This window comes from Artemia sp. Qi Xiang Cuo, chromosome 18 (genome assembly GCF_049724085.1).
Source record: "Artemia sp. Qi Xiang Cuo chromosome 18, ASM4972408v1, whole genome shotgun sequence".
Taxonomy (NCBI): domain Eukaryota; kingdom Metazoa; phylum Arthropoda; class Branchiopoda; order Anostraca; family Artemiidae; genus Artemia; species Artemia sp. Qi Xiang Cuo.
The window spans coordinates 5,765,281-5,790,262 of NC_142811.1; the positions used below are offsets into that span (position 1 = coordinate 5,765,281).

At 35.0% G+C, this 24,982-nt stretch overlaps 1 protein-coding gene across 1 annotated transcript in view; it reads right to left on the reverse strand.

The window, feature by feature from the left end:
• Positions 1–472: 472 nt before the first annotated feature.
• Positions 473–24,982, reverse strand: part of LOC148941145 (uncharacterized) — a 239,910-nt gene continuing 215,400 nt past the window's right edge. The window contains exons 12-14 of the mRNA XM_089104273.1: positions 22,957–23,186; positions 7,708–7,816; positions 473–2,765 (exon numbers count right to left, since the gene is read on the reverse strand). Of these exons, the coding sequence (XP_088960399.1) occupies positions 2,701–2,765; positions 7,708–7,816; positions 22,957–23,186 (404 nt within the window). The 3' untranslated portion in view covers positions 473–2,700. The remainder of the gene's footprint in view (positions 2,766–7,707; positions 7,817–22,956; positions 23,187–24,982) is intronic.

Here is a 24,982-nt window from a genome sequence, read left to right on the forward strand (position 1 = left end):
TTAAGATCAAATGCTAAAACACAGGGGCACTCGGAATAAGGAAAAAATTATTTTTTCACAATGTCTCAAGAATGGAAGGGCTTATTAACACCCTATTTTCGCAATTTATAAGAACAAGCATTGAAATAAAAAAAAAAATTTGGGCGAAATTTTTAGACTTAACTGCATTTGAACCAGAATAGTAAAAACCCAAATATTTTTTTTTTGTTTGAATCAAAAAGGAATGGGCTAATCCCCGGAAATACTAAATTTTTCATCACCTTTTTTTTTCCTGAGGCAGCACGTAATGATACTTTCCACGCCTGTCAATTTGACTCATTTAATTGTTCCAATCATATAATTACAATCATATAATTAAAGAGCTAGTTTGAATTATCTTAAATTTACTGAAGAGTTAAGAGTAACATAATTACTTAAAAATTTTTATAAATCTTTATAACATTTATCTACGATGCGGGCCTTCTCAGAGCTCAAATTATGGCTGAAAATAAATAATATAAAAATTCCATTATACTAGATTAATTTGAATAATTAGTTTATTTATTCGCTACAGTACCATTAATCACTGCATAAAAAATAAATTAAATGACGTTTAGTAACAACGCAAAGAAAAATAGTGGGGGATAGTTGACTTTAATCTAAAATACAAAAGACAAACAAATTCGAAGAAAATTTAATTTCAACTTACTAACATAAATAGTGTACATAACAAGCAACTGGAACATGACTACACCTTGCAAGACAAAGGATAGAATACTAAAAAATTGGCTAATAAATACTATAGAAAAAGCCTTGGACTAAGCTTCTTTTTTTCATTTCATGAATGACAACTACATGAATAACAACCAACAACTACAATTACAAAGTTAAAGAGTCAGGCTAATGAAACCATAGGGTTCCTTCAGACTCACCAACTCTCTTGGCCATTTTTGGATATGTCTTCTTGTGGCACATCTTAGTGACAAGACGTATTTGCTCCTATCTTGAGCTATTTCCACCAAAAGACATATCCTCGTCCCCAAAAACCTCTTTGTCATAGCATAACAAGTTTTTTCAAACGGGATTTTTCACACACATAAAAACATGTTTGTCAAAACAAAACCTGTTTATCCAAGTTTATCAACAAATTACCAGTAGTAAATATTACTGGCTAAATTTTAGTTTGAAATAGGAGCACCAAATTCATGAAAATGTAGGGGGGGGGGGGGTATTTTCTTCAATATTTTAACATAAAATAACAAAAAAAGGTAAGCCGATTTTTCAAAAATGGGGTGGGGGGGGGGAGGGTGAGATTTGGTTCCCTCCCCCATATTTTCATTATAATACCCAAAAAAGGTCTCTTTCAAAATCCATTGGGTAATTGCCCCTCCCTGCACTCCCCCAATTAGGACCCCTTGTCTGAAATACCATTATAACGGGTAAACCAAACTGAGTTGTATGGATATAGGCGTTACCCTCCCCCTCTATCTCTTGTTCTTAAAGCGGAAATAGATCGTAAACCGCAATCGTGATGTCAAACTTGTAAATAAACAAAACACGACAACGTTTGCTGAAAAGAAAAAGACAGAACAAAGGAAAAAAACCTATAAAAACCTCTAGCCAGTAAATAAAACAAACAACAGGCACATCATAAGAGATATGAATTCAGCACTAAATACAACCTCTTTCAGATTAAGCGACCATACACCGTTACGTCAATTACTTCATAAATCTTCTACTACTACCATTACTACTAACAACTGAGCCACCCGAGGCCAAGACAGCTGCGTATGCTCCTCCTCTATCCCGTTGTATCCAAAGCTTTTCTCTTTACACCCTCCCAGGAAGTTCCTATTTTCTATAAATCTATTCTTACAACCGCTTCTCACCCAATTTGGGGACGACCTGATTTTCATTTTACCCTAGATGGATGGCCAAAAAGACGTCTATGACAATCAAAGACGTCATCTAAATCGATGACGTCTAAAAAGATGACGTCATCTAAAAGACAATCTAGTCATCTAAATCCGTTACGTTTGGCTCAATATCTGCATCTATAAATGTGTCATAAATTCACTATGTATTGCCCTTTCCATACATGAGTTCACAATCTCAATAATGTCCATTAATGTCCATGGTTTCCATGACCATTATATCGGCCTATGACCATGACCTATATTAAATGACCATGACCATATTAATTCCATGGCCACTGTATTGACTAACCATGGTTTCCATGACAATTATACTTTCTTTTTATGTTATAGCTGTTGGAGGGGTTCTCTACCCCTCCAACACTCCAAGACTACCTCTCATTGGGTCTTTTCTAGAGGCCTTTAGATTGTGTATGCTACAAAGTAAGCGTGGTTACCGAATAAGAATGAAGGAAAAAATTTCGCCCCACTCCTGAGAAACCATTTAAAAAAATTGTCAGAACCGAGATCAGCTTCAGTGGGTCTTTGGTACTTAAGGTACCGAAATTAGCAAGCTGCTACGGCTACTAGAGCTGCCTTTGGGTCCCGAAAATAGCAAACAGCTACCTCGATTTTTAGATCCAAAAGAGCACTGGCCCAGTTACCATCTACCAGTTGTTCTAGTTTTCAGGAGAGGCTTCAAAGGGTTGTAGAGGTTAATCGTCGCTTAGTCTGAAAGGGACTTAACTCAAAGAAATGGAAATACTTTTCAACGAACGTATAATACTAATGCCAGGGAATGCGGATATTACTTCGGAAGAGGCCATATACCGAAATTCAGGTAGCCAGAAGCTTTATTGCCAATATCAGAACCTAAAAAAAAAACAAAAAAAACATTTGGTTTATTTATATCGAAAACACTAACAATAAATTGTAGTAAATTTAATAAACAAGAAACTGAAAAAATTCTTTCATGGAAAGTTAAAAAATTTTCATTATTTATAAAAAAATAAAGAGAAAACGCAAAATTATATTAAATGAAGATATTACTGAAAACTCTCTCGACTGATAAACATCTCGTTGACTCGACTCGTACACTTTCTCTAGATAGGATACGTCCCGCTAAATAAAACGCCAAACAACTAATTTGCAAGTTTCTGACAGAACTATTTGTCTACATACGGTTTACAAGACTAATAATATACAAACAAATTCATTCCACCAAGAGAGACAATGCTTCTGTAACAGACACACACGCAGGAATATTTTTCGGAAGGGGTGGGAGCGATAATAAAATAAAACAATTTTGTAAAACAAATGCTAGTAATTGGGATTAATTTTGCTCGGTAGACTCTGGGATGAGAATTTGAGAGAAACTTTCTAGGAACAATTGAATACTAAACTAGAGAGTTTAAAATTTGACAATGATGAAGATTGATAGGATAATTTCAATAAAATAGTTTGTGAGGTCGCTGATGGTGTCTTAGGCAAAAAAGTTACAAACGCATCTAGGTATATTAGTGAAAATATTTGATGTTTAAAGTAGAAAAGGAGGGGCCTATACAAGAGTTTTTTGAGTCGTACATCACAAGAAGATAAGAGGAAAGTAAAGTAAGTGAAGAAAGCATCAAAATGGGAATGAATGATAAATTTGTCGAAGACCTGGAAGATGCAGCTAGACGGCATAATAGTAAAATATTGTACTGGCATGTTAATAAATTAAGAGAAAATAGTCATCTGAACTTTTCCCAGTTAAAGATAGGAAAGGGGCTACAATTAGTGAGTAGGAAAGAGTTAAAGAGAGATGGGCAGAACAATTTGAGAATAAGGTAAACCGGGATAGAGTTACAGGAAAAGATATAGAGGAGAATAAAAAAGTTTATGGCACGTTAGATGTGAAGAAAGATGGATTTTGCGAGGAAGAATCAGTGACAGTACTAAAAGGATTAAAAATTAATAAGACTCTAGGTGCTGATAGTGTGGTAAATGAGTTCTTGAAATATGGTGGTTGTGAAGTTAGAAATTAGTTACTGAAGATTATTAATATAATTGTTGAAGAAGGAGAAGTACCGTGATCAGAAAGGTGATAAGAGTGAGTGTGGTAGTTATAGAGGCATTAGTCTGTTCTGTGCAGGCAGCAAATTACTTAGTAATATGATAATTTTCATATTACTCATGAAAAATTAGATAAACAGTCATGAAAAACAAACAAACAATTGGTACTAATATAAATGAATAAATAAATCTCAAAACGAGCAAAACTTAAATTGAATATGCAAATCAAGCTTGAAACGAATAAAATCACAACAAACAAGAGTTTGGGGTTGCTTCCTTCTCTCACTGTAAAAGTCTAAAACCTACTGCATCATTGGCGCTTTACTGAAAACTATATGTGTCTGTCTTAAACAGTCTTGGTATACCGTTCTCGCTATTTTCGCTTTTCTAAATATTTCTTTAACCAGCTCCAAAAAAGAACTGACATAAATATGCTAAGAATTATCACTTTCAATGTGATAAGTAATAAGAATTATCACTTTCACTTATTTTCAATATTAAGTACCAAAGAAAATATTTATAATAAATTTAGTTTTCAGTAAAGCGCCAATGACGCAGTAGGTTTGAGACTTTTAAAGTGAGAGAAGGAGGCAATATCCAAACTCTTGTTTGTAGTGATTTTTGTTCGTTTCAAGCTTGATTTACATATTTAAACTAAGTTTCACTCGCTTTAAGATTTATTTATTCATTTACATTAGTATCTATTGTATGTTTGTTTGTATTGATTGTTTATTTAATTTCTCTTCGTTTTGGGTTTCATTTATACTTCAATAGCAAATTATATTTTTTCCATTCTAAGCTTGATTTGCATATTAAATTTAAGCATTAATCGCCCTAAGATCTATTTATTCATTTATATTATTACTTGTTGTATGTTTTTTGCTATGATTGTTTATTTAATTTCTGTTAGTTTTGGGTTTAATTTATTCTTTAATAGTAATTTCTGGTCGTTTTGAGTTTGAATTTTAACATTTATTTGCACCTGCTGATCTTAAGTTTAAAATGGCCTTTACTTTTCTTTGAAAAACTTCTTTTTGGAAATTTTTTTTTTTTAATTAATAGGAAAAAAGAACGTACAGGATATGAGGCAGCGCAAGAGCGCTGCAAGGATCGCAAGATGAGAAAAGTTGCGACGAAATTTATTGGAAACAATTGAAATATACCACTACTAATACAGCTAACAACTCAATAAAGTACCAAGCCGTCTGATGCCAACAAAGCTAAGCACGCTCCTCTTCCATCCCAATCTATTTAAAGTCTCCCGCTTTACACCCTCTCAAGACGTTCTCACTTCCCTTAAATCTTCCTTACGACCTTCTCCCACCCCATTCGGGGACTACCGGCTTTTCGTTTGGCCCTAAACGGTAGGCCGAAAAGAACAATCTTTGGCAGCCTGCCATTATTCATCCGCAAAACATGTCCTAGCCATTTCTTTCATTACAGCCCTTTAAAGCGGGATTAAACCGCATTTTTGAGAACGGGAGGCAAATATTCTGCAAGATAATTGAGCAGAAGAAAACTTCAAGTTTGGCAAATAGAGTTCTTGATAGAAAGAATAGGCTATAAGAAACAGCCAACATTTCTAAACAGGGTACGAGCAGTGAATGCCCCCTGCCGGGCTCCTCTACGAACAGGAATTTATAATTTACGGGTATCAGAAAGAGTATTGCTTGGCATGGCTGTTGCTGAATTTAGGAATCCTGATACTCGTACTTGCATTAAGACCCGAGTATGTATTTCTTAGTGGTTAAATGACTGCATATTGGAACAACATGGTGGGGTGACTAAGGATGACAAAACAACCTTTATGTCGTGCCATCCAATGACCAATTCAGTAGGATATACCAAAATCCATTCAATAGTTCCCAAAATTCTTGCACAATAACATTGTGGCTCTTTTTGGGTCAAAATTGTTCTTACATGGTAAAATGCTAGATTTTTTTTTATTTTGCACTCTGGCAAGATAAACGTAACATAATCACCCTTTTCTTGCTTTCAACTATGTATTCATCTATCTATAAAACTATGTATAATTACTGCGACTTTGCAGCGTTTTGTTTTTCAGACAGATTTGTGTAAAGTAAGTAAATACCCCATTAATGAAATTCAAAATTCTTAGTTTAATTCATTTGATTCCAACTTTTACAGCAAATTAGTTTTAAGCCACGTTGTCTCGTTTTCCGCCAAACGGATACATCATTTTTCTTGCAGCTTGTTTCGTCAAGGACACTTTGTGATAATGAGCTGTTAGTAATGAGGGACTTGGCCCCATAGTAGCCAAAACTAAAAAAAAGGAAATTTTGATATCAATTAATACATAAAAGAACCTATTTTTTTATGATTCCAATTATATAAGATTCATTAAGTTTAATGTTACCCATCAAATGCTACGAGCCTGAGAAAATTTGTCTCATTTTCGGAAATGGGAGAAACACCCCCAAAATTCAACTGATCTTAATGAAAACACATAATCAGATTTAGCATATCAGAATACACTGCAATAAAGGTTTTAACCACCTATCTACAAAAGTGTGGATGTGTGTTTATTTATCCCTTTTATTTTTTTTTTCACAAGGGTGATTGTATCGAGCCATTGGTCCTAAAAGATCAGGAGAGGTTTCATTCAAGCAGAAACTAAAAGTTATCATGCCCTTTTTAACTGACCAAAATATTGGAGGGCAGCTAGCCCCCCTCCATCACCCCCTTTTCCCCAAAGACATCTGATGAAATTTAAAGATAACCATTTGGTTCAGCATGGTTGAAATGTTCAATAGCTATACATCTGGAGATGACATAACCCCCCCCCCGATCCAGAGGAAAAGACTGTAAGATATGCAATTTGCCCATTATTTACAAATATGTTTATTATTGGGGAATTTAAGGACACTTTTCGCAGAGAAATTTTCTGCGGTGGGGGGGGGGGTGTATTTTCCACGGAGAAAATTTTCTGTGGGGATACAAATGTGCAAAGGCATTAATCAGTTCATTTGCAGCCATTGAATAGGCAGCTGTGCACCAAGCTCCAAACTGAAACCCAAATTGCTGGAGGTGGTAACACTTTCTACTACTCATTCAATAAGTAGCAATTTAAAAGTTTTCACAGCGTTGTGGAAACAGCAATAGAGTGGAAGGATGTACATTCGAATACGAATAAATCTTCTTTTTGGGATTAATAAAAGAAAATGCTTTTGAAAAAAGAAGTATTTGAAAGAAAAATCAAAAGCCACATAAAAACCAAATACTAAAAGAAATAAAGAAATAAAGAAAATAAAAAAAATAAAGAAAATAAAAGAAATAAAGTCCTATTATAATTCAAACTTAAAACGAACAGAAATTAGTATCAATAAATAAATGATAGAAGTGAAGTAGTGAACTATATAGGCTTACTTATAGCTCACTTATCCTAGTTAGCAACTGTCCTTTTACAGACACAGTGATTAACTGAACTTCTTCTGGACTTAATGTCAATATTTTTACTATAGACCCAATGTCAATAAAATTAATATAAATGAATAGAGAGAAGGAATGAAGAAGTAAACTATAAAGGCTTAACCTCAAGGCCGTATCCAGGGTGGTTACCCGGTTTGAACCCCCCCGAAATTTTTGACCGAGTCGAAAATTAGTAAAACCTTAGTAAAAATTAATAAAATTAGTCGAAAACCGAGTCGAAAATTAGTAACCCCCCCCCCGAACAAAAATCCTGGATCTGCTCTTGCTTAACCTACTTACAGCTCACTTATCCTAAATAAAATCGTCTTACCTTTTACAGACATGGTGATTGACTGGACTTCTTCTGGACTTAATCTCAAAATAGTCTGCAAAACTGGAATTAAACGACATTTTTCTTCTCCTCGAGGCAGTGTTACAAACTAAAATTGGATAGTTAATTTAGAAGTAGAACAATGATATAAATTGGATAAAGTAGGAAGAAAAGGAAGAAAAAAGAGAGAGAAAACTGATCCGAGCAAAATTAGCAAAAAACTGAAAGGAAAAAAAGAGATAGAAAAATTTTTCATGAGCTAATTGTTATGTTCCAAGGTGTTTGCCTAAAATAAAAGCATCAAGTACTACTATAATCACATAAAAAAGGGATAGAAATAAAAATAATAAAATATATATAAAATAAAATATAAATAATATAAAAATAAATATAAAATGAAATAAAATAAAATAATATAAAAATAAAACTAAAACAGGGCGTGAACTGGGCACACTTTCCACGAACTTTATCAGCATATTCAAATATCCACGTTTTCAAACAGTTCGTGATAACGAACTGTAAGTAAGGAGCGACCCGCCTCAATGGTAACCGAAACTTTAAAAAACGGAATTTTGATACCAATAGATACATCAAAAGAATCAGATTTTAATTCTGATTTCAAATATATAAGTTTCATCAAGTTTAATCTTATCCATCAAAAGTGACGCGCCTGAGAATATTTGGCTGATTTTCGAAAAAAGGGGGAAATACCCCCTAAAAGTTATAGAACCTTAATAAAAATTACACCATCATATTCAGCGCATCAGAGGACCCTACTGTAGAGGTTTCAAGCTCCTATCTACAAAAATGTGGAATTTTCCGTTTTTTGCCAGAAGAAAGATCACGGATGCGTGTTTATTTTTTTTTTTTTTTACCCAGGGGTAATCGTATTGCCCCAGTGGTTCTAGAATATCGTAGGAGGGCTCATTGGAAAGAAAATTAAAAGTTCTAGTGCCCCTTTTAAGTGATCAAAAAATGGAGGTCAACTAGGCCCCCTCCCACGCTCATTTTTTTCTCAAAGTCACCCAATTAAAATTTTGAGATAGCAATTTTGTTCAGCATAGTCGAAAATCTAATAAATATATCTTTTAGGATGACTTGATCCCCCACAGTTCCCAGGGGAAGGGCTGCAAGTTATGAATTTTGCCCATTGCTTACATATTGTGTAGGTTATTGGGAAGTATACAGACATTTTCAGGAAGGATTTTTTTCTGGGGGGGGGGGGGGGCGGGAGGAGGAGGTTACTCTGGAGAATTTTTCCTCGGAGGATGCTTCTTTGGGGTAAGGGACATTTCTATGAAGGGGGCGCCGGATTTCCAAGCATTAATTAAAAAACGATCAGAAATTAAATTAAAAAAAAAACAAGTTTCTCCAAATGGAAGTAAGGAGCAACATTAGAACCTAAAACGAACAGAAATTATTACGTATATGAGGGGGTTCTCCCCCAAATCAATAACTCGCTCTTTACGCTACAGTTTTTTTTTGTGCTTTCAAAAGAGCTATCTATTCTAATTAAACGGCCTTTGTGATTCAGGAGTTTGTGAATAAATTTTTTTTTTCTTTTAACGGAAAAAGCGTGCTATTGACTAAGGGGAGAACCCCCTCATATACGTAATAACATATACGTAATAAAAGCGATACGGCTCAATAGTAATCGAAACTTTTAAAAATGGAATTTTGATGTCAATAAATGTATCAAAAGAATGGGCTTATAATGCTGATTCTAAATATATAAATTTTATTAAGTTTAGTATTGCTCATCAAAGGCTACGAGCCTGAGAAAATTTACCTAATTGTTTAAAGAGGGGGGAAATATCCCCTACAAGTGAAAGAATTTTAATGAAAATCACACCGTCAGATTCAGCGTATTAAAAAACCCTATTACATAGGTTTCAAGCTCATATCTGCAAAAATCTGCAACTTTGTGTTTTTTGCCAGAAGAAAAATATACTAATATAGAAGTTCGTTACGTAAGTTAATTTGTAAATTACTTCAGAACCAGATTTAGAGACAGCCATTTAGCAAAAGAAAAGTAAAATTTTTATTCAAATTTTGTTTACTTATTCAATGACGGTGAGCCAAAATAAAAGCTGCATTAACTAAAAAACGATCAGAAATTAAATAAAAAAACAAGTTTTTTTTAACTTAAAGTAAGGAGCGAAATTAAAACTTAAAACAAACAGAAATTATTCCGTATATGAAAGGGCTGTCCCCTCCACAATGCCTCGCTCTTTACGCTGAAGTTTGACTTTGTCTCACAACTTTGTTTTTTAAAACAATAAAAAACTTTAGCGTAAAGAGCGAGGCGTTGAGGAGGGGACAGCCCCTTTAATATACGGAATAATTTCTGTTCGTTTTAAGTTTTAATGCCGCTCCTTACATTCAGTTTAAAAAACTTTTTTTTTATTTAATAGCTATCAGAACTGAACAGAAAAATAAACGATTCTTCCCTGTTTTATAACTAAAAGACTACTTTCAATGAGAACTGGGTTAATCATTGTTTTTTCTCCATTGCTACTACGACTACTACTACTAACAACTCTCTGCAGCACCAAACTACCTGAGGCCAACACAATTACGCACGATCCTCCTCCGTACAAATCTATTCAAAGCATCCCTCTTTAACCATCCCAAGAAGTTCTAGTTTCCCTTAAATATTTTCTTACAACATCCTTCCACCCCATTCGAGGAAACCTGATTTCCGTTTGGCCCTGTATATTTGGCTGACAAGGATGATCTTTGGCGATCTGCCATCCTTCATCCACAGAAGGTGTCCCAGCCAACTCAAGCTTTCTTTCATTATAGCTCAAGAAGGCAGGATTGAATCAAATTTTTCGTAGAACTTACTGTTTGCAATAAGTTCAGTTAGACGGTTGCCTAAAACAATCCGTGCACAATTTCTCTGGAAAACATCAAATGAATCTTCCAGCGTTTTCCAGAGCACTTATGCTTTAGAACCGTACTTCACCACTGTAGCTTCCAATATTCTAATATTCATTCAAAGATTTATCTCTCTATCCTTCTAGCCACTTTTCAACTGTGAAACCACCCTGGGCATTTGCTATTCTACTTTTAACATCTTCACTGCACCCACCGTCTTTATTAGTAGTACTAACTACGTAAATGAAGCTGTCCACTTGATCGATACCTCATTACCCAAAATTACCTCTTCACTTATTCCCAGTGTTAGAGACTTGGCCTTCTTCAAACCCATTCTTGCACACTGAACTCTCAAAACCTCCAAGAATTCGTTCATTTTGCTAATATTTTCATCTAGGACGCTCACATCAACAGCATAATCTAAGTCTAGGAGAGTTTTACTTCCCCATCCAATTCTGTGTTCTCCAATAGCCCTTGCTGCATTCCTTGAGACAATGTTCTTCAAAATGATCCACATAAACGGGGATAGAACGTAATCGAGCTTGAGTCCTGATTCAATACGAAACCAACTACCAACCTCATTTCCTTCCTTAACCGCAGTGACGTTATGCTCGTACATAGCACGAATCACTTTAATGTACTTATCTGGTATACCATACAGGATAGAACCTTCGCTAAAGCTCTTCAATCGACTGAATCAAAAGCTTACTCAAAATCTATAAAACTAATGACTAAAAGGGCCTGATCACTCAGGCCCTTTGAGAATAATAATTCTCAATTATTATCCTAGGGGTGAAAATTTGGTTTTTCACCCGTGAAAATTCGGTGAAAATTATTATTCTAGGGGTTAATCTCACTTCCTAAAACCACACTGTTCCTCTTTTAAAACTTTATCTATAGCATCTCTAAGTAAAAGAAGTATAATTATTCTAAGTAATTCGTTTCCGACAGAAGCCAATCTGATGCTTCTAGAATTACCACACTCACCCGTATCACTTTTATTATAGAGGGGTTTAATTAAAGTTTAAATAAAGTCGCTAGGTACTTTCCCTTTTTCAAAAATCATTTTCATAATCTTCAGTAATTTATCTCTAACTTCACAAAAACCGTATTTAAAAAACTCATTTACCACACAGTCAGCACCTGGGGACTTATTATTTTTAATCTTGTTGGTGTAGTCACTTATTCATACTTACAAAAATTAAATTCCTCCCTCACTTCCAAAGTGTCACAAACTTTTTCATTCTTTTCTATATCTTTGTCAGTTTAACACAGTTCGCCCTGTTTTCAAAATTGTTTGCCCATCTCTCTTTAACTCTTCTCTTATCAGTAATTATGGCCCCGTTCCTATCTCTAACTGGGGCAAGTCCAGACTGACTCATCCCTTTCAATTGTTTAACGTGCCAGTACAGTATATTACTATTATGCCTTCTGGCTGCATTTTCAAGATCACCAGCAATTTTATTTCCATGGCCTCCAAATCAAACCTGTTTCATATTGTAATGCTTTCTAGACATTCCATTCCTCTTATTTTCATATGACCTATCACTCAAATATTTCTTGTTCAAGACCCTCCTCCACTAAACTTAAAGCATTTTCATTAATATGCTTAGCTGCGGTTTTATTCTTCTTAAATTAGTTCATCCATCTTCTACATTTATAAATTTAAGACTCTCGACTTTAGTATTCAAGTGTTCCTGGAAAGTTGCTCTCAAATTCTCATCCTTGAGTCTGTCAACGTCATAAATTCCAAGAAGATAGTCACCCTTCCTAAATTTCGGCTTCAAATTAAGCCTAGACACTAATAGATGATGATCTTTACTTTTAACATCAATACAGTACTCCTATATACCCAAGTATGTTGCACAAGTCTTGCAAGAATCCAAGTTACAATAACATGACCAATAAGGTTAGCCATAAGAATAAGGTTAGAATATCCTGATAACTTATAGACTGTTGGGGTTCCACCCCTGTTTCTTTTCCTTTCTGATAAATGACCTGTTTTCGTTTTCTTAATTACATTTGCTTATAGTATAATTTTAAAAGACAGGTTAAATTCTCGTTGTTAAGTTAGAGGTGTCGCAATAAGTAAGCTTTGAACCAAGTTCTATTTTTGTACTTCCTGGTTTGGGAGTCATTGAAAGATAAATCTAAGAGGTAGAATTGGGTATGAATGGGGATGTAGCTGATTGGCTGGGCCAAGCAAAAGTCCACCCCCTATGAACAATTGTGTGAAAAATATTATTTTGTTTTAGTGTGTGCTTAGACCCCGTTCGGGGATATAGATTTATGTGGGATTATTGTGACCCTTTTGGAAGAATACAAGTAAGGTATTTTCTACAAACTGTGTACTAGTTTCCGTAACCCAGGCAGGGTAGGAATAGAGCTAGGAGGTACCGTCATTATTATATTGACAGGGAGGTTTGTTACCTCCAAGGAGAGAGTTAGAGATTTTCTAGCCGTAACCCAAGGCGGGTATATTTGGCTTTAGAAAGTGGCCATTTGACCACTTGATCGCGTTATTATACCCTGGGACAGGGTATACTGTAAATAGGGTAGTACCGAACCCGATATTTGCAGAACCGGTGTGATCGACGTGGGAATCACATTATAATTTGGGGCCGGGGCTTTCCCCTCCAATAAGTGGTGACACCCGTATATTACCACGCCAGTGGCGTTGTGGCCTATCGGTATAACACTGGTGGCTAAAAATACCACGAACATTGGTGGCAGCCAGAAAAGTTCCTATCAGTAAATCCGATAGACCCGGAACCGTTGGAGTAAGCGCGGGAATCCCACTAACATTTAGGCCGACAAGGGGTTCTCCCCCACGAGTAAGTGGCATAGCAACCTTTTTGCTCCATTTTTGCATCAATAAGTGGTGACCCCCGTACTATACGCCCCAATATAGACCATTTTATGTCCAAATACTTTATTGGTTATAACTAAATCGTTATTCCTACAAAATTGCAGCACTCTATAACCGTGACTATTTTCTTTTCCTACACCAAATTTACCGAGTTTAGGATACCATTTATTCCTATTTCTACCAACCTGGGCATTAAACAAGGGCCAAAGAGCTTATGTGGGGGTCTAAGGTTCTGTAATCTTTCCTTTAAATAAAGCGATTGATTGATTAATAAAAATCCCATGTTTCTACCTGGGATCCTGTCTATTTGTACCTGTAGATGTAAATAAAATTCATCTGAGTAACAACTATCTCCATCTGTCGGTATTATAGGGGCGTATACAAATAAGACTGATACCCTAAACTTTTGGTCGTAAAACGAGTAACCAGTATTCTAAAATTAATACCTTCCCCACCTAAACACAACCTAGCAGCTCCCTTATTCATCACGATCACTGTTCCCTTTCTATCCACCCCATCCTTCCTACCTGAGTAAAAAAAAATCTATATCACCTAACTTCATATTTCCTACCCGTGGGATATGAGTTTCTGAAACTCCTAATAAGCCCAGTTCAAAGCGTCTTAATTCGTCCGTCAAAATGTCAATACGATAGTAGTTTTTTAACGCTGTAACATTAAAGTTGCAATTTTCATATAACTCAAATCAGTGAAATCACTATGGCCTCAGAAAAAGCAAAAGTCCCAAATACTAGGGCAGTGCGAAGACCAACACACTTTTTCAAGTCCACATGAAGCGGTTAAGCCAGCTGAGAACCGACCAACAAGAAGTTCCTGGACCTTCAGTTTAACAGGAGGTTTTGTCCCATCTTGTCAGGAGGTTTTGTCCATCTAACAGGAGGTTTTGTCCCATCCTGGGCCCATCTTGATCACAAAATGATTTTCCAAACTTGGCGACCTTCACATAAAGAAGAGCCGAAATCCTGCATAATCAATTTCAAGCCTATTACATCCGACTCATTATATATTAATGAATACAAATATTATACTTCAATGCAGAGGCAGCCCACAATATATAACTTAGCTAGGAAGGGGTTTTTCACCCTAAAAAAAGCCCACCCAAACACAGAACCAAGAAGAATTATCAATAAACCAAAATCGACTGCAAATGCTGTATTGTTTACTAAGCTATTATTTCCTCGAGGGGCGGAACTCCTCAAGGTCATCCTGTACCGCTATTTGCAGCCACGGTTCTGGTAAGACAAGCTTGTGAAAGGTCCATCCAAACGCTACTATAAGGCCACACAAGCAGGATTTCCCTGTCGGGGATAGAGACGAAAGAAGGAGCTTACAACGGAGCGGAGACCCCAAGCCATGTTCCAGCATCGGAACAGCCCCAACCTTTTATACTCAATCTATCTTTTCCAGGGCATTGAATTCCCTTTAAATTACTAAGGAAACTGAAAATGAAATATTTCATATTTAATGAAAATCACATCATCAGATTCAGCGTACCGGAAAAACCCTAATGTAGAAGTTTCCAGTTCCTATCTGCAAAAATGTGGAATTATGTATTTTTTTTTACAGTAGAAAGATCACAGATACGTGTTTATTTGCTTCTTTCCCAGGGTTGATTGTATCGACCCAGTGGTTCTAGAATATCAGAAGAGGGCTCATTCAAACGGAAATTAAAAGTTCTAGTGCCCTTTATATCTGACCAAAAAGGTTGGAGAGCATCTGCGCCCCTTCCCGAGCCCATTTTTTCCCCAAAATCATGTGATCAAAAACTGTGAGATAGCCATTTTGTTCAGTATAGCCGAAAGATCAAATAAATATAATTTCAAATAATTCAAATAATTGTCTTTAAGTGTATAATCACCCCCCCACAGTCCGTGGGAAGAGGCCTGTAAGTTATGAAATTCGCCCATTGTTTACGTATAGTATTTGTTATTGGGAAATATACAGACATTTTGTTGTTCTTTTTTTGGGGGGGGGGGGGGTGTGATTGGGGAGGATTTTTATGGGTAGAATTTTCCACGGGGAGGGAGATTTCGGGAGGGGGGTTGAATATTACAGGGGATATGTTACACTGGGGGATTTGACAGAATTACTATACGAAATTCTTTTTAATTGTCTTACATTCTCTTTAAAAACAATTTCATGTGGAGATCTTTAGGAGGAATTATCCAGGGGCTTTTTTATCGCTTGTTTTGTTTTCTGGGAAATAATTTCCACGGAAGGAGGCATTTCTGGCGTGATCGAAAACCGATTAGAGATTAAAGTCGTATTCAAATGAAAAAATGATAGGGAGAATTTTTCAGGCTGAATCGTCCGCAAGCGATTTTACGGGGAGGGGGAATTCTCAGAGAGGATTGAACTGTCTGGAGGAAATTTGAAGGGGGAGGGTTGTACTTTATGTTGGATAAAATTTCCACTGAGAAGTTTTTCATGAGGGGAAGGGGTATATTTAATAGAGGGTGAGCCAGATTTACCGGCATTATTTGAAAAACGAACAGAAATTATACCATATACGAAGGGTTGCCCCTTCCTTAATATCTTACCCGTTACTCTAAACTTTGTGTGTTTACTAAAACTGAATCCCCGGGGCCGTTTAATTAGAATAGGAAGCTTTTTTAAAAGTGCTAATAGCTTTAGCGTAAAGAGCAAGGTATTGAAGATGGGGCAACCCTTCATATACGGAATAAATCTACCAAAATTAATATTCCAAATTTGTTCTAATTTTTCACGTGCGGTGAGCCCAAGTCGAATCTGCATTAGTTGAAAAACGTTCAGAAAGTAAATAAAAAAAAATAATACTTTTTTGAACTGAAAGTAAGGAGAGACATTGAAACTTAAAACGAACAGAAATTGTTCCGTATATGAAAGGGGCTGTCCCCTCCTCAACGCCTCGCTCTTTACGCTAAAGACTTTAATGTTTTAAAAAGTAGAGTTGTGACAAAGAGTCAAACTTTAGTGTAAAGAGCGAGGCGTTGAAGAGGGGACAACCCATTTCATATACGGAATAATTTCTTTTCGTTTTAAATTTTAATGTCACTCCTTAGTCTCAGTTAAAAAACCTTTTTTTTTATTTAATTAAGAAAAAGAAACGTGGGGTGAAAAATCCGCAAAAAATAATATGGTACCAAACCATTTAAGAAGGTTTAGCAGTTCTTTGAAGGTTTATATGTCTTCGGGAATCAAGAATATGTTGATGTTGAATTTTTCCGGACGAAAAGCGCTGTTAAATTTAATTATTAAGCTTTGCTTATTTGATTTCACGCTCAACGTAGCAACACTGACTAAAATGTGATATTACCATAAAAACTTTATAATATTGAAACAACCTAAAGAAAAATCTTAGAAAATCATTGCTTTCTGGTATAAATAGACCCAGACACGACCGCAGGAATTTTTTTTCGTTGGGGGGGGGGGGGGGTCAGTAATAAAAAAAAAATTCATTTGATAACTTGAATGAAAACCGTCTAGAAATTACGGGATATTTACGATTTAGGTAAAGAGGGGGCAGTCTAAACCCAAAGGGAGAGGGGGCTCCCTTTGGGTATTTCCCTGAATAGACCTAAGATGGGACCAGGATACATAAAATAATTTTATTTTTTATTTCATTGGTATTTAAAACAAGATTTTAAGTTGCCACAGGAAGATATATTACACCAAGATATACAGACCTCAATTACCAAAGTTTGAGCGTCAATAGAATTTTTATCTAGTTGTGAAAACTGAGTAAGAATAGAAACCTGATTACAGGCCACACATATAAATGAGCCTAAATTATCACAACCAACTCTCAATTTAAAAATACATCAAAAAAGAAAAGAGAGCTTACTGTCCAATACTTCTGTATTAGAAAGTGGGCTTTAATTCCAATGGTCTATTTCTGTGACGTACTCTCGCCAGCCAATCACATTATTCTTCGAGTGATTGTCAGAAAAGGAAGATAAATTTGCATAAACTTTTTAAAAACCCATTCCTATGGTTACCATTAAGAATATACAAAAAATAAAAAAAATAGTGAAAATACAAGTCAACTAAATAGACAGAGCAGTTTAGACTTGCGGCGTTTTTTTTTTTTTATTTTATTTTTTTTTATATTTTTTTTTTTATACAATCTCTATAACTATAGGCCTACACAATAACATTTCCAGTAAATTGTTTTCAAGGGGGGGGGGGGGAAGGGTTGCAAAAAAACTTAAGAACGGATTAAATTTTCATTATATTCATTTTTGTAACATCTTTACTAGTCGGACAAACATTTCAAGGGGGAGTTAAACCCCCTACCTCCCCTCTGGATAAGGGGTTGAATATACATAGACATGTATTGTTTGACTCTACAGTATCTACAAAAAGGCTTTTCCCAGTTGGATCCCTCCCCTAATTGAGCAGAACCTTTCGGATACCGAATGTTCTTGGCCGATACTTTCGGGGCCCATCCTCAGCAAAGAAAAAGAATGAGAGAGAAAAGAGTGAAGGAGAGGAAGGAAACGTAAAAAAAAAAATTAGAAATACAAAAAAACCAAAGAGGGATGATTCAAATGACCATATTCCAGCCTAGCACCCACCTTGCAGACTAGTTTCTGCTAGTTCCACAACTCCTCATAGACACAACTTTAATAGTTAATTTACAGTTCCAAAGGCAAGTAATTGTTACAAAACAAAACAATCAAACAATCTAAGACTGGTTCCAGTTCTGCAAAATTTAGAAAGAATCACATATATGAATTCGGTCAAAATAAAATAAATTAAAAAAATCAGCATAAGGTACCTCGTGACAGATTTTTCGGGAATTGTTTCTCAGAAAGCTGGAAGACAAGATTTTCAATATAAAGACCTGAAGAGATAATTCTGTTTTGAACGGATCCGATATTACATGATTCCCAACAAGTTTACTTCTGGAGCATGGAATTTACTAATTAATGGAAATTTTGTTAACTTCATAGAAACTTACTTCCGTAGAACTTACTCTCGCTTTCCACAAAGTTTGACTGGAAATATGAAAGGAATATCTAAATCTTAGATTTTTCAGAAGATTTTTTATAATGGGGAAGAGGTGAAAGGTGTTGCTCAAAATCAGGAAAAAATGAATTTTTCGGTCATTATCCATCAATTTGAATTGTTTAACGATATTTTCTTTGGGCAATGGGGAAATTTGAGGAGAGAGAGGCCCGAGGGTTTTATTCTTTAAACTTTTATTGTGTCTAAACAACCTGAAATTTTAATACAGGATGGCTTTTGATTACTTTAACGTCTCTTTAACGTATAGTTAACTCTCTAACGTATAGTTAGTCTCTTTAACGTCTCTATAACGCAGTGAATGACAAAATATCAAACCATAGCTTTTCAGAAAAGTACAAGATAAAACTAAGCATAAAATGCAGGGAGCTGAGGGACTAGTTCCATCTCATATTTAGAATAGAGAGCAGAGGCGGATCCAGGATTTTTTTAGGGAGGGGGGGGCACAAAATAGATTGATCCGAAAAAAAATTTAGGGGGGGGGGGCGCAAAATAGGTTGATCCGATAAACTTGCGTTAGGAGCAAGTTTAATTAACGCAAACTAGAGTTAATTAAGTAAATTACACTACTTTAGACTACGCCAGGGGGGGGGCGCCCCCATCGCCACCCCTCTGGATCCGCCACTGATAGAGAGAGATTTATTCTAAATAAACAAACAATTTAACATCAGTTTAGCGGCCACCCCAACAAGTAAAACTTGTCCAAAGGGGGGGGGCAAAAATACACTAAAATAACAAAACAATAAAAGAGAACCTATCTATATCACAGTCCCCAAACAGCACTACAAACCTTACACCTTAAGATTTTCATTAAATTTACTATCATATTCATAATCATAATCATCACCCCCAGGAGCCATAAATATTTACCAATTTCTTAAAAAAAAATAATAATAAAATTCATACTTACGAAAAAGCATTCCTTCTAATTTTGTTCATTTTAGTGTTAGGATAACTTGTATTTGATTATTTTCTTGATTTATGTGGAATAGTAATGTTCAAAATAAAAAGCTATGAAAGGATTGCCAGGTGTGCCTGTTAGTCTCGTGTTGGAAGCTCCAGGAATTTTTAGATTTAAATCTAACACCAGCCGCGATTTTTTCAAGTAATTATATGTTGTATCGCTTTATACGTTGTCACTTCACCTGATATGAAATTTCAAATTCTAATATTAATGGCCTCAACATCGTTGATTGCAGCAACTGAAATAGCGCCCGCGTTGAGGCACACGTGATTTCTGAAATTCGCGAAAAATCGGCGAAATATTTAGGAAAACCATTTGAATCAGTTCGTCGTTACTAAAGATTGTTATCACTGTGGAACATTGTGGGAATTTGTCGATTATCAACTTCCCTTTCCTGATATCCGGCAACTGTTTTGCGAAACGTTCGGCGGGTGTATTATTTTGTAGTTGAGCACGAAAATCGGTTTTAAAATCCAATTCGATTACATTTCGTCACGAAACGAAATATTTGAGCATTATGTTGATAATCTGGTGATGAACGTGCTTATCCGGAAGAATTTTTCCTAATTGGTAAGGTAATAAAATAAGCGCTCCACTGAAGGGTCGTTTATTTCCCACCAAATCTTTCAGTATAGGATAAAGCACTTCCAATACTTTTTGTGAGCCATTAATGAACTCGTCCCACATGATAAGCTCACAAGTTTGTTGAACTTTGTCCATTCCGCATTTTTGAGGATATTATTTGTAGGCGTCTCAGTTTTAGTTTTTATTGTCCAATATTTTAGCCTATATCCCCCTCCCCCATAATGTTTTAAGTTTTGTTTTAGCGCACCGGCATCTCAAAGGTAGAGAGGCTACCTTTTATAGCTTCAGCTACACCCCTGACAAAAGGAACCTCTGAAAACCCCTGAGCCCTATCCCCTAGCCTTTCTCTAGTACGCAAATCCAAAGTCACATGGCCTGAAAATCATTATTACAGAAAATTTCAAATCCACCGGTCCAGCTGATACCGAGATATAACGTCTTTTGCTCATAAGTTGTTTTGATTGTGAATGATTACAATACAAAGTTCCGATGTTATTAATCGTGTTTTGTAGGATTTAAGCTACAAAAATTCACGCTTGTCCCTTATCCCTTATATTATTTTTAGCTTATATATTTCAGATTTTTGGTGCTTTGGTGCTTTGTGCCTTTGGTGCCCTTGGTGCTTTGGTGCCTTTGGTGCTTTGGTGCCTTTGGTGCTTTGGTGCCCTTCCTCCTTATGATTTTTTAGATTTTTTTTACGCATTGTCATCTTTTATGTATAGGATAAAATCCCTACTTACTCGGAAAAACAAATTGCCAGATCTTAAATCCCCCTCCCCCAAATAAAAAAACTAATGCCGAAACCTTCGCTGGAGTGCAATCAACAACTTCCCAAAGTTCCATGACAACCGGTTGAATGGTCCAGTAGTTCCTAAAGGATTTATATTTTTAATTTTTATATATTTAATTTTTATAAATAAATATAGATTTATATTTAGTAGTTCATAAATTTATGTAGTAGTTCTATTGCCATGTTTAAAGACAAACAATACATTGTTGCATACATGTTCAAAAACAGCCCTTTTTTTTCTTTTCTTTTTTATGTTACCGTATTTATACACATCAATGACTATCTACCTTATATCACGACATACCATATTTCGATTATAGGATGGATGGATGAACCTAACGAACATGATCCCAATTAAAATATCAATGAGGACCATTGAACTTTGAATTAAAAATGTTAATAAATGGCTTATCAAAATATTAAAGTGCCAAGAAAATCAAAATAAAATCAAAAAGAACATCAAAAGAACATCAAAAACAATAGGATGACGTTTTCCATTGTCATCTTTTATGTATAAGATAAAATCCCTACTTACTCGGAAAAACAAATTGCCAGATCTTAAATCCCCCTCCCCCAAATCAAAAAACTAATGCCGAAACCTTCGCTGGAGTGCAATCAACAACTTCCCAAAGTTCCATGACAACCGGTTGAATGGTCCAGTAGTTCCTAAAGGATTTATATTTTTAATTTTTATATATTTAATTTTTATAAATAAATATAGATTTATATTTAGTAGTTCATAAATTTATTGTGTATAAATAGATTTATAAGGATTAAAAGCAAAATAAAGTAACTAAAAAATTTTTTACCTTGTTTATTCGTCCAGAGATTTAGAAAACAAAGCAAAACAACGAAATGTAAAAGAAGTAAATAAATTAGACCATTACAAGACAATTATCCTGGGACAGCGGGAGGTGTGTCAAAGCCCGCAATGATGCTGTCAAATTTGCGAAAAAGAAATATTGAACTATCCAAGAAAATACCATTAAAATTATAATTAACAACATAGAAGATGAAAATATAAACACTATTAAAATTATAAGAAAAGAATAAATGGAAAATTCATCTCGTTATTCATTTTGATTCCTGGAATGAAAATTAAAGTTTTGTCATGACTTTAATTTTATGATTATAAAACTGATTTAACGATTAATTTTAAAGTTAAATTCGTCTTTTCCAGAAGATATTCTTCAAAATACTAACCCTAACCTAAGACTAATCATATTCCTTGAAACATAACTTTTAATCAAAGAAATAAACATTTTCCTTTAAAAGGTATTTTTATAGCTCAATTTTTCAATAAGGTGGATCTTGCGGACCAACAGGGGTAACCATTCTCCAATGTTTAATAGCGCTTTTATAGCACTATTTTAAATTTCTCAATAGAAGGAGAGGATCCTCCTAGCCAACCTCAAGGGACGTAATCCTCCCTTTATGAAGGTATGCGAAAAAAACACAGACCTAGGGACACTCCCAATACTATGATGGTTTCCAATGGCTATACGCTTAAGAGCCAGGTTCGATTTTGAATCTTAGCGTGAAAGATATTATTCAAAATAAAATACGGAAAATAAGAAAAACATAACTGAAATAAAATTCTCAAATTTAGAAAGTCTTATTTTCTGAAAGTCTTATATTCACAAAGGGCTATTTTCCACGGGGGAGGGGGTATTTTCTGAGGGGGGGGGGGTAAACGCAGGCCACCCTAAAAATCTTATAATGGATTTGAAAAGCGCATGAAATACGAACAAAGATACACAGGAGACGTAAAATAATTTTTATTTTTTTTTTTTTAGAGAGAGAAGGATTTATTGAAAAAAAAACATATCAACAAAAAATTATTGCTACCTCCCCTAAAAAGCAAAGCTTGTCCGTGGGGAAGGTAGAGAAAACAAAATCCTTAAAACAAAGAACATTTGCTGGAATTTATTATGGGGAGGGGGTTAAAACGATATCACAAAAGCAGGCAAAATTTATGAACAATCAAAAGATTAAAACCAACTGAAGGGCGAAGGGGTCAGAGACAGGGGTCTCGAGAGGTCCTCCCCTTATCCAGGCATGAAAAGGGAGCCCATCAACCGCAGTCCAAAACAAGACGAAGCCACACTATATAGAAACAATGTGAAGAAAATTTACCTTAACAATAATATTTTTCAGATACTCAAGATTTTCAGCATGTTCTTGCCGCTCTTGCGACCTTCGAACTCTTCTGATTTCTTCTTTAAGTGCCTCGACAAGCGAATTGAGCCGCACTTCGTTTTTTTCAGACTCTGTTAAAAGAGACGATAGATGCTGAATTTTCTTTTCAGAAAAATTCAGCGATGTCTGTAGCTTTTCTATCTCTGTTTCCAATGATGGTTCGTTTCCTGAAATAAAATTGTCATTTTACTTTTGAGACGAGTCGGAATTCTTATTAGCTTGAAATATACTCCGAACTATGAACCATTAGAACTTATTGCAAAAATAAAATCAGAAAAGAAAAAGGATGCTGAATAAAAACTGAGGAAAAAGGATAATGAATAAATCTAAGTCTAAAATATAACCCTGAAAATCGAAACATAAATAATAAGAATAATTATTAACAAAAAAAAAGTAGGAAAGAAGTCCTCTTTCCTTTCATTCAGATTTCGTAAGCAAAAAAGAAGGATGATGTATTTTCGTAAAAAAAAGATTCGCCTTCAACTTTCCTCCCTCTTTCTCCAAAGATGTTTCACTTCCTAATTTATTTTTCTTTTTATTGTGAACTTTATTTTTAAAATAAAAATCGGTTCCAGAAGTGTTTAAAATGTGAAATGTATTTATTTGTTGTTGTTCTTTTTTTGTGTGTGTTTGGTTGTGGTTTTCTTTAGACGAGTTCATTTAAAAAGCCGTTTCTTTTCCTTCAATTATTTATTTCGTTAAAAAAGGCTCCCGGACGTGGAGTCGACATTTTCGGATTTTTTTTTTATTATTTACAGTTTTTTTTTACGTTTGGTTTTGTTCCACTGCTTTACCTAGATTAAACTCGTTTTTTTTTCTCTCAACCTTTGTAAATGGAAAAGCAGTGTGGTCTAAGGAATTATTTCAGCTGATGAAGTATTTAATTTTCAGATTGGCTTTATCTGGCAGTATGAACAAACTTTTGAGGAGGCGTAAGCATAGAAAATATACAAAAAAACAAAGTCAATAAAACTTCGTACATTAGGCCCCATTAAAGGGAGGGGACTGGAATGCATTTGAAAGCGAGGCAATTGGTTTATCAGTGGTACATCGAGTGGTTGACCATGTTTGTCTTTTGACAAGCAAAGTATTAAGAAACTGAATGTTTACCAACATTGGAAATTATGAACACATTTAAGGGTGTCTGAAAGAGAATTATTGTATTTCTAAATAAGTACTAGAAACTGAATTAAAAACTATGTTATTATTGAATGTGTTCTGGTCGCAAAAGGTTAGACACGAACACTCGAGCATTCATAGGTCTTCTTTAAGCCAAATACACGAGCAAAAATGGACGAATATGACGTACTATGACTGGACGTACTATGACTATGACTTACTATGACTATGGTGACGTACTACGATGACGTACTATGGTGACGACTAATGGTGACGTACTATGACTATGACTCTGCGTACTATATTAGTTCATAACTAGAAAATTGCTTTTGATAGCCCTACCTGCTTTGACATTATAGGATTAAAATAAGATAAAATTTATTTTAAAATACAGCAGCGCACTTTTAAAATGGAATCTTGTGCCGTAAATTTCGCGCGACCATCCTCACTGGAATTTCCAATCAGTTTTATTCTTTAATGATTAATAGGGGACATGGTTTGTGGTTGTTTTATAAATAAGTAAGACATTCATTATAATAAATATTTTAATAAATTTAATTAAATAAATAATAAATTTGCCCTATTTCAATAAATAAGAATTTGCCATCCGCTGACAATAGATTATATTTTAATTAACAAATTAAATTGTCACAAAAATTTACCTTGTTGCTTTCTGAAGTCCCAGCTCAAACGTAATTAAAATCACTAATTTTATGATATAACTACCAGTTTCTAAGAGAAAATCACCAACGGTGGCAACCCTGTGCCATACACTTACTGCCCAGTAAGGAAGAAAGACATTGCTGAAAAGCTTCATATTTAAACTTTACTCACAGTCTACCCC